Raw genomic sequence first — 9,900 nt, 5'->3', positions numbered from 1 at the left:
ATTTTCGGATCTGATCCACTCTAGAGTATGAAAATTCGGATTGGATTAGATCGGATTCAAACTCTAATTGGTTTGGATTCGGATTGGAAAACTGAAATCCAGATTTTGTTCGGATCAGATTGAATTAGACCCTAATCCAAATCGTACACCGAACTTTCACCCCTATCTAGGGTAGGGTCTGGTAGTATTTCCTTCGTCCTATATTAATTCGATACAATTTGATTTTTCACATATATTTATGTATTTTGAGTAGGGTTGGCAAAAATTGACCCAACTTGATAAGCTGATCTGGAACTAACAACTTTAGGTTGAGATTTTCGACTACTTGAAATTAAAAATGGGTCGACCCAACCCGACCTAAAACATCAACGGATTAGGTTCAGGTCGACCTTTTGAATCCGAAAAACATGATTTAGAATTTGGGTTACGTTCGGGTTGGGTTAACCTGATAACCAGGCTTTAATAACTTATGTCACCCATTTCTAATTATAAACTTATATTGGGCCAAGGACGTTTCTTAATTTGAAGCTGATGGTTACTTTATGGCTTTTGAGTTTGAATCTTTAATTTAATTGACATTTGAAATTAGGATTCGTAATGCTTAAATTCTATAATGTACAATTATTGCAAATATAAAATATAAATAATGTCATATGTTTGTGTTATTTAGATATAACTAGTTTCATTGATTGTGCAAAACACATATTATGTGCACAAACTAGGTTTTGGGTCCGAGCAATTCTCCGAAAACGTTATTTGGGCTATGACTTTTTTTCTTTATAAGGCAAAAGCATTTAGTAGTTGGATTTATACTTTAATTAGGAAAATGTGATGTAGTTTGGTGGTAGTATGATGATATTTTAAATAGATGGTTAAGGGATCAAAATTGTTGCACAACTTTTTGAATCACATACAATGAAAAGATACATGGCGGCAAAGAAATACCACTTCATGTATGACAATGGCACCATGTTAGCTTTTGAAAGAGGGGATAAATAATGACAGACATTTAACAAGATAGGATCAAGATGAGGATACAATTTTTTTTAGTGAAAATATAATAGGAAGAAAGAAATAAAGGTCTTAGGAAGTGTTTCAAGATAATTCTAACATTTCCTTTTATATGATGTTGAATTAGAAAGAATTAGAAACCCCATATGAAATTAATAAATTTTTTAGCACATAATTTAAGTGGGTGGAGTTTTATTTATCCTCCACATAATACGGAAATAGTTTCTATCATGATGTATAACCCTAATAATTCCGTTTAATATTTTCTTTATCAACATAAATATGCTACTTAGTATTAAAAAAAAGGCAAAATTGACCTCAACACCCTCGACTATAGCGCACATGCACCAAATAGCCCGGACTACGGCTTATAGCCAGAATACCCCAAAATTTGGACATGGGTGCAGTCCGTACCATAAATAAGGTTGGTGCCAATAATTTTCACCGAATTTTCTCCCCTTTCTTATTTTTTCATTTTTAACCCTAATTTTTTTACTTTAACAAAAAAATAATATGTGCCTTCATTTTCTTCTTCCAAAACTAAAGAAATATGCTTTCTTCCCCAAATTCCCTCTTACTTCCCATTTCCTCTTTTTTTTCCCCAAATGAACCCTAAATTATGAAATAGTGAAATTTGCATAACAACAATGAGCTTAGCTTCATCTTCAAGTTTCAAGAATAATTCAAATACTAGTTTAGATAATATTAGGGTATAATGTCGACATCGATTGCCTGCAGTAGTCCAAATTACTTGGAAGTTCAACCACAATCAAGGAAAATGCTTATATAGTTATCCAATATCTAGCACTCGACTTATAGCCGGTGAGAATTCTGATCACCGACCTCGTTTATGGTACGAACTGCACCCAAATCTATACTTTGGGGATATTCTGACTATAAGTTGTAGTTGAGATTGTTTGATACATCAGCGCTATAGTTCAGGATGTTGAGACCAATTTTACCTAAAAAAAAATATACTTCATATTATAATAGGCAATTACTCTTGATATAGCTGTTTATTATTCCACCTTTTCCTCTTATTTTGTGCAAAAATTATCCAAATAGCCTACCTTTTCATCATAGTCCTAAATTGAAGAGAAAAAAAAGACATGCAAAAGAAAAAGATGAGGTTTAGCAAAGAAAGAGTAAAAAGGACAGTCACTTATTGGGCATTGACTACTAAAGACTCCAAATAAGACGAACTAGTGAAGCAGTGCGATCCACTAAACACTAGCAATAGCCAATACCTATAACTTTCACCAACCAAAACATACTAAATAGTTGGCCACAAAGTAAACTCCAAGCAATTAAGGAATATGTTCCTGCACACAACAGATAAAAAAAAAGTATTCTTAATTGATGGGATCTCTTTATCTCACAAACCAAGTTATTCCTTGGATTCTAAAACGTTACAAATGAAAAAAAGGTGGATTGAATCTCAAATCATACTTACGCAAATATACTCTTTTTCCTTTTCCTTTAGCCTTTGCCTTTTTCACATTTTTATACCTTCCTATAGCCAACTAACCTAACCCTTCGTGCAAGCAAATGAAACGAATTATACGTTGCTTGAAAAACCCTTGTGATAAACTAGAACTTAAAAACTCGGTGTAGAAGAGACACCAGTACTCTCTACTGAATTTAAGAGAGTCGATAATTTATTGTACGTTTTACAGTCAGATATGATTAATTTTGAATTTATTATATGATTCGTAATATATAACTTTAGGAAAAGAATTTAAAATTGAAAATTGACAATGATACTAAACATTATATATATGTACAATTTATTGACATAAAATAAATTTTAAATGTACAAGAATAATTACATAAATGTATAATATTGTAGTAATATAATATAATATAATTTACGAGTTCCTAAACATAAGTCTAGTGAGCCAAGCCAATATAAATGTCTTAACGTGATATTTTGTTATATAGTTTCAAAGCAATTGCCATTTCTTTTATGTACATGCATGTGAAACCTAAACTATTAACATAAATTCAAGAAAAGGAAGACACGTCATATTAGCATATGTGTCTGACCTCGTGCTTCGTTCGCGACATATGATGATTATTAAGACTTTTTTAGCAACTCGATTTGTTTCTCCTTAAATATGTATAACGTGGACTTAATCAAACTTGAGCAATAGAGGTTGGATATCTTCGATGAATTGGATAGGAGTACCATGAAAATTTATAGAGGTCTGGAAGTACGTTACGTTGATGTCGAGAAAGCAGTCCCCTTCATCTACGAAGTTAAATACAATTGCATCATGAGCTAAAGATTATGTTGAAGAAAAATTGATTATCAAGTTAAAGTATATATAGACTTGAATAGTTTTATTTGTAGCACATAGATGCCATTATGAAGTTTTTTCCATGTAAAGACTTGAGGAATTTTAGGCGTGACATCAAGATCCCTTATCAAGTGATAATACCTTTAATTAGGTGTATCTAGAACATGTAGGGTAATTGAGTATTTTATCCCTTTGGTAAAATGATGCAATTGGAAACCTTAAGGTCGACGATTGTCCATTTACGTATGTGAAAGTAAAAATATAAGTACTGATGAAGATATCATAATATGATTTTAGATTCCATTGAATATTTTTTCTATAACTTTGAGTTTGGAGAAGAAGTAATTAATTATAGCAATAAACTCAAACTATTTTTTCTTGGCTCTTATTGATGTATTTAATGAATTAGTTATTTAGGCTATTATTGTTGTAGTACAAGTGAAAGAATGTACCACCCTTAGGTTTAATGGCATGGTAGGGTTAATTGCAAAGACTTTCGGTTGATATGCATGATATTGACCAAAGCTTGCTTGTCCTACATGGGACATTATTGCTCATTCGTTTGCACAATATTCACAAGAAAAAACCAACTCTAATTATTAATATGTCCTGCTTACGCAGGAGTATACATTTAAGTAGTACTAGAAAATGAAAGGCATTTGTCATAGAACATGATAGTTATAAATTTATAATGAACTTGAAGAAAAATGCCATTTGAGATTTACGGTGATTATTTGTTTATACAAAAAATACATAAGAAGTACAATTTTTCCCATGTAAAAAAAAGTGCAAATGTTATAGCAATAAGAAAGTCGAAAATTATTCGGTTAACAAAAAAATAGGTAATCCAAAAGTGGGAAAACATTTTATCTCTTTTAAAATGTATTCATAGTGAAACTTTTCACATAAAGTTCGACTTTTAATAGATCTAAATAAACAATTGGGTTTTGTCCTTTTAGACTTATGTTCAATTCAGACGTTTAGTTAAGTTTCTCGCAATTTAGTTTAGACACTCTTTCATGGTAAGTTTTCTCGCAGTTCAGTTTAGTTCACATCCTCCCAATCCAGGCCATATTCGAAAACGAAAATAGATGGAAGAGAAACGTACTAAGACAAAGCTCGAAATGTACATCTATAACGGGAACAAATTGAAGTGAAAAACGTTGCCATACAGATCACAAGAACATATGAGAAATAGATCCCATTTTCCTCAAAAGGTAACAAAAACATTGGTAAAGCACTTGTTACAAACAGCCGACAATGCAGTGAAGTAGACAAAATACATGTGTATGAAAATGTTTCGTGCATTTTTTCCTATTAAAATTACTTATCTACTACCTAAGGGTAAAAATGATATTCTTCGTTGATTTTTTTGCTCAGTTGGTTGAATTTTTGGTTCATAATCTTGACTAGAGTCACTAGATTGAAATGAAATCAATCATAGTACCTTTTGACAGTGAATCTAGGTGTGTATAAACTCAACTAGATGAACAGAAAACTATGGTTAGATTCAACTTAGCTCCATTGATAGGTGACTGTACCTTAAATTGGAAGAAAGAATCAAGATGAGATTGCAAAAATAAGCTAATGCCTCAATCTCAAAGTTGGAATGACATGAAAAATAAATTCTATTAGATAGTTACAATTTCATTTTAATAAAAGATCGATAAAGGTTACGTAAATTTGCAAAAACGAAAAATAAATAAATTAAGATGGTAATATTAATATTAACTCGAAAAGGCTACAGGTGCTAAATGCCATTAATTAGATTATAAACGTAAGTACATAATCAATCTAAGTCATTAGATTTTTATGGTTATATATAAACTGACCACCTAATAATCATCCTCAAAGTAATAACGATCCTAAAAAGGTAGCTATATATTCTTCACGTAAACCTATTCGATGAATTTCTTTCACTTAAACATATTTGCATTTTACTTGAACTTTTATGTATCAAATTGAACTTTTTAGACATAATTAGATCTAACTAACCATAATATCACCTCATGTTTATACTTAAATGCAATAAATTTTATCAGAAATCCTGGTGTACCATGAGCATGGTACACTGAAGGCTATTTTTTTGACTTATTACTCATTGCTCATCTGAAATCATCCAAATGAGCAAATGGATGGTACACCCGTGTGTATGATGAACGTACTTCACTTAAATGTTCTTGATCAGCCCTTAAACTTATTGTTCTACTGTAAAAAAGAATACACCCTTAATTCAGATTGAAAATACAGGAGATCAAGTGATCATATCTTGAATTTCCAAAAATCTAATCAATCTCATCGCCGAAAGACACAATTCACAAATCACAAGTTACCAAGCTTGCTTCAAAGTCACAAATTTAAACCCCACTACGTACTACTTGTGCTTAAGAGTATAGATTTTCTTAAATATCCATACTCTCAAGCATTAACCTGTTTAAATGAACTAACTAGCCTATGAAAATTGCTGCTTTAGTAGGGTCCTTTTTCTTATCAAGAGATTCTCTAGTAGAATCCAAAAAAACACAAATCACAATCCATATAGCATCTCCAAATCCAAAACCAGAGTACCCGACTTGAGACATATTTTATCAATATTTTTTAAAAATTAATAAGAAGAATTTCTCTTAGCTACTCTCGACACACGCCCCCACCGAGATGCCCATATTTTATCAATGTGGGCAAAGGTGGAATCAAACAAACTAACAAAGAAAGAAACAACTACAACACCATTAAACAACAAAAAAGTAAGAAAAACCCACCCAAGGAAAAAAACAGGATCCAATTAATTAACAGAGCAGAAATCCAAACTCAAAAAACCCCAAACAAAAACAAAAAGTTTTTTTTTTCTTTTTATCAATAGTAAATTACTAAATTTTACAGCCCCCAATACTTCTCTCAGAGAATCTCTGCAAAGTGAGATAATCAACCAACTTACTTCATCTTTCTCTTTCTCTCTCTTCTTTCTTTCCTCTCATTCATATTTCTCTCTCTCCAAATACCCAGAAAAACCCATCTGGGTATTTCTGATTTTCTCTTTTCTTTTCTCTAAAGTTTCAATCTTTCAATCAAAAATCCATTCAAAAATAAAAATTCACTAAAAAAAAAAAGAAAAAATGGAGATCCCAGAACAAGTAATGAAATTTAAATTCCATATAATTTTTGGAACAATATTATCTGTTTCAATCTTTGGGATAATCCGAGTTGCACCACGTTTTCTTGATTTATTGGTTTATTTTTGGCCACTTTTGGCTTCAACGGCTCTTTTTTTAGCTGTTGTTGTGGTGTTTAGCCGTGTATCACCACCGGCTACCGATGGTCCTGGTGAGAAAGCTGCTGAAGGTCTATTGGATTATGTTGCTGGGCAACCGGAAGTTGTAGGTGAAAGTTACAAGCATGAGTGAATGAGTGAGTGAGAAAACAAAAAAAAAAATGTAAAAGTTGTTTGTTTTTATTTGTAGAGTAAAATTAAATTTCCTATCTCCCCCATATTTTTATTTTTCTATTTTCTTTCTATTATCTTTTATTTTATTTTATTTTATTTAGATTAGATTTGTTAGAGATTATAAAAAAAATGAAATGTAAATTTTAAGGGGGAGTAATAATAAGAATAATAAATAATAATGATGATGATGTTTTTTTTGGATATTAATGGGGGGTTGCTTTCTTAGTTTTACTTTCTTACATTTGTGTTTATATTAAATTTTCTTGGCTTAGATTAATTCAGTACTCATTGCTGGCACACAGTTTTGAGGGCTTTCCAGTTCATAATTTTTGTGGTTATTAAATCACAAATGTATACATTAAAATCAAATATTAGCATCTTAATTATAAGAAGTACAATAATAATTATATTTACAATTTAATATACTATTTCTGTTTAATATTATTTGCAACGATTAGACATTTTTTATTCACATTTTATGTCAAATTATTACAAATAATATGAAATGGAGGTAGTACAACATTTGTTATAAAGTATAAATTCGGAGAATCTTTGTTATACTTCCTCCGTTTCTAAATAAGTGCAACATTTGCATAGTGTTTACTATTCACAGTTTAAACTTTAATTAGTTTTGGTGATTTACATTTTAAGAAAAACATAGTCATGTGGGATCTTGTTAGATTCGTCTGAATGTGAATTTTTTTAATATCAACTTTTTATAATTTTTACTTATTGATAATTGAAGATATTAATGGTTAAAATAATGCATTGGCAAACGTGAAAACAAGAAATGTTGCACTTATTTAGAAACGGAGGAAGTATATGGCAATCCATGAAAAGAAGAAAAATAGGGAATAATTAACTTGACTCATATAAATGAAAAAAGCATACATTTTACTGAATAACAATTTTTTGAAAAAACAAAATCGGAGATAATTTATACACATTTCGTACATATAAAGCTAGTGTAATGTTCATAACTTCATACTATGTTATGAAATGAGAAATTTCTGATATTTTGTTTTTTAACTTTTAAATGGTACTTCCTCAATTTTCTTTTTCTTACCTGCATTTTTGCACATTTGGTAATATCTAATATGTAACTTTAAACATCATTGTTTATAATTTGGTTTCTCTATCTCATGCACCTAGTGTAAAAGATAAGTACTATATTATATCGTTAACTAACACAATTCAGATTGCTAAAATGGGATGTAAGTAATTGATAAGGAAACTAAAAGATTACTCAATAGTACTTAAGCATAATTTTAGAGACAAATTTCTCTGTCAGTTAAGATGTACTCAATGTATGAATTGCTAAAAGAAGATATAATAGAGGCCTTATTCTTTACACTAACGGCTCGTTTGATTGAAGTTGAAAAATATAATTTCTCATGAATTTGTATGCTCATGAAATTTTATTTCCTATGAAATACATTTTTTATTTGGTTAAACATGAGAAATTCTATTTATCATTGGAATTTCCACTTACCTAGGAGGTCTAAGTGAGTTATTTCCTCTATTTTGTAATGAAACTTCCTAGGAAGTTTTTTTTTTAGAAAAGTAGAACGATAATATATAATAAGGGTCACAGAACAGGGTATTTAGCCATGCATGGTCGGAGTGATCGCAAGCCATGGCTTCTATATTACAACTAATCAAGTCTGAATATAAATACTTAATACATTTCTAGGAAGTTTTACTTTCCATGTTTTTGCCAACCAGACAACAACACATGTATTTACTTCCCAGAAATTCTAATTAACGAGTAGACCACTAGAAGTATTTGCCAATCTACCATTACAAGAATTGAAGAATAGTGATCAGATTTCTTATCTTGCGCGGTGGTGGTAACTGGCCTGGTAAGTGCGCATCTATCTCATTTTTTGGGATAACTTTCAATGTTGACAACTTGCGAATGAAATTGCCTATCAAGTATTAAATACAAAGGAAAAATTAGTAATTCGTAATTTTGTCATTTTCAATGGAGGGGGATTAAACTAGCTTCAGTGTGAACGCTATTTGTCTATTGGGCTTGATTCTTGAATACTCCCTCCATTTTTTTTAGGTTTTTTTTTATATACTTACCTTATTTCGAAGGAGAATTAAATAGAAATTTCAAATGTAAGAGAAAGAAATTAAAAAGATTGAAATAATAGTTAAGATGGACTGATATATTAAAATGTGGATCACATGCCTGAAAAAATAGAAAAAAAATAAATAAGACATATTACTAAAACAAAAAGAAAAGCGTAAAGATGAAAAAGAAACAGAGATATTTCTAACCTTCATTTCCAAATAAGTGCAACAACTTGACTTTTACGCTCGTCAAAGTACAACTAACTTTGACCAATAATATCTCTAATTATGTATCTATAGAAGTTATAAAAAGTTGATATTATGATAATATCATTGAAACAAAATCCAACAACATTTTATATGATCATTTTTGTTTTTATTATATAAAAGATACAGACATACAGTCAAAGTTTAATGAGGTATGCGAATAGTGCAAATTTAAAGTGTTTCACTTAAAAAAAAAAGTGAAGTATTTGTTACTTGTTAACCAAACCGTATAGACTAGTGTGTGCCTCTTCCATATTGAGTATATGTATGGGTTCCTCTTCCATAATTTTGTATATGCTGGTGGGCGTGGTGTGGGCTGCAGGTGGTGTGGGCTGGGGTGAAGTGGGGGTTGCTGGGGTGGGTGGGGGGCTGGCGGCAGGTGTTGGTAGTGGTGGCTAGGTGATGATTATGAAGGAAGAAGGGAAATAGAAGTAGTCAACGCCGGAAAGTACATGGTCAACATCGGAAAATGAGATTAGGGTTCATCTTGTAAAAATAATTTACTTTTTGTTTGTATTTACAAAGGATGTTTTATAAGATTTTTTTTTCACAAAACTAAACTTTAAAAAAAAAATTTGACAAATTTTCCTAACTAAAAACACAGAAGAAACTTCTTATAAATTTACTTGCTCGTATGAGTCACAACCCACTATGAGTCCATGACTGAGGCTGACCAGCGAGTACCACTATTATTTTGGGCTACATGCCCAAGGCTCATACATGATCCATTTGATATATGACCTGTAAACATACTCTATAAAGTAGCTATGAAGCCCATTAAAATTTGCGTAAACATCGTTT

General features: G+C 30.9%; 1 protein-coding gene across 1 annotated transcript; it reads left to right on the top strand.

The window, feature by feature from the left end:
* The first annotated feature begins 6,129 nt into the window (after window positions 1-6,129).
* Window positions 6,130-6,960, top strand: LOC104891846 (hypothetical protein). Its single transcript, XM_010677615.4, has one exon. The coding sequence runs from the start codon at window positions 6,425-6,427 to the stop codon at window positions 6,710-6,712; it is 288 nt and encodes a 95-aa protein (XP_010675917.1). The 5' UTR covers window positions 6,130-6,424; the 3' UTR covers window positions 6,713-6,960.
* Window positions 6,961-9,900: the final 2,940 nt, after the last annotated feature.

Source organism: Beta vulgaris, chromosome 4 (genome assembly GCF_026745355.1).
Source record: "Beta vulgaris subsp. vulgaris cultivar EL10 chromosome 4, EL10.2, whole genome shotgun sequence".
NCBI classification, from domain to species: domain Eukaryota; kingdom Viridiplantae; phylum Streptophyta; class Magnoliopsida; order Caryophyllales; family Amaranthaceae; genus Beta; species Beta vulgaris.
Note: the sequence above shows the minus strand (reverse complement) of the source record. Positions and strands in the feature narration are given on the sequence as shown.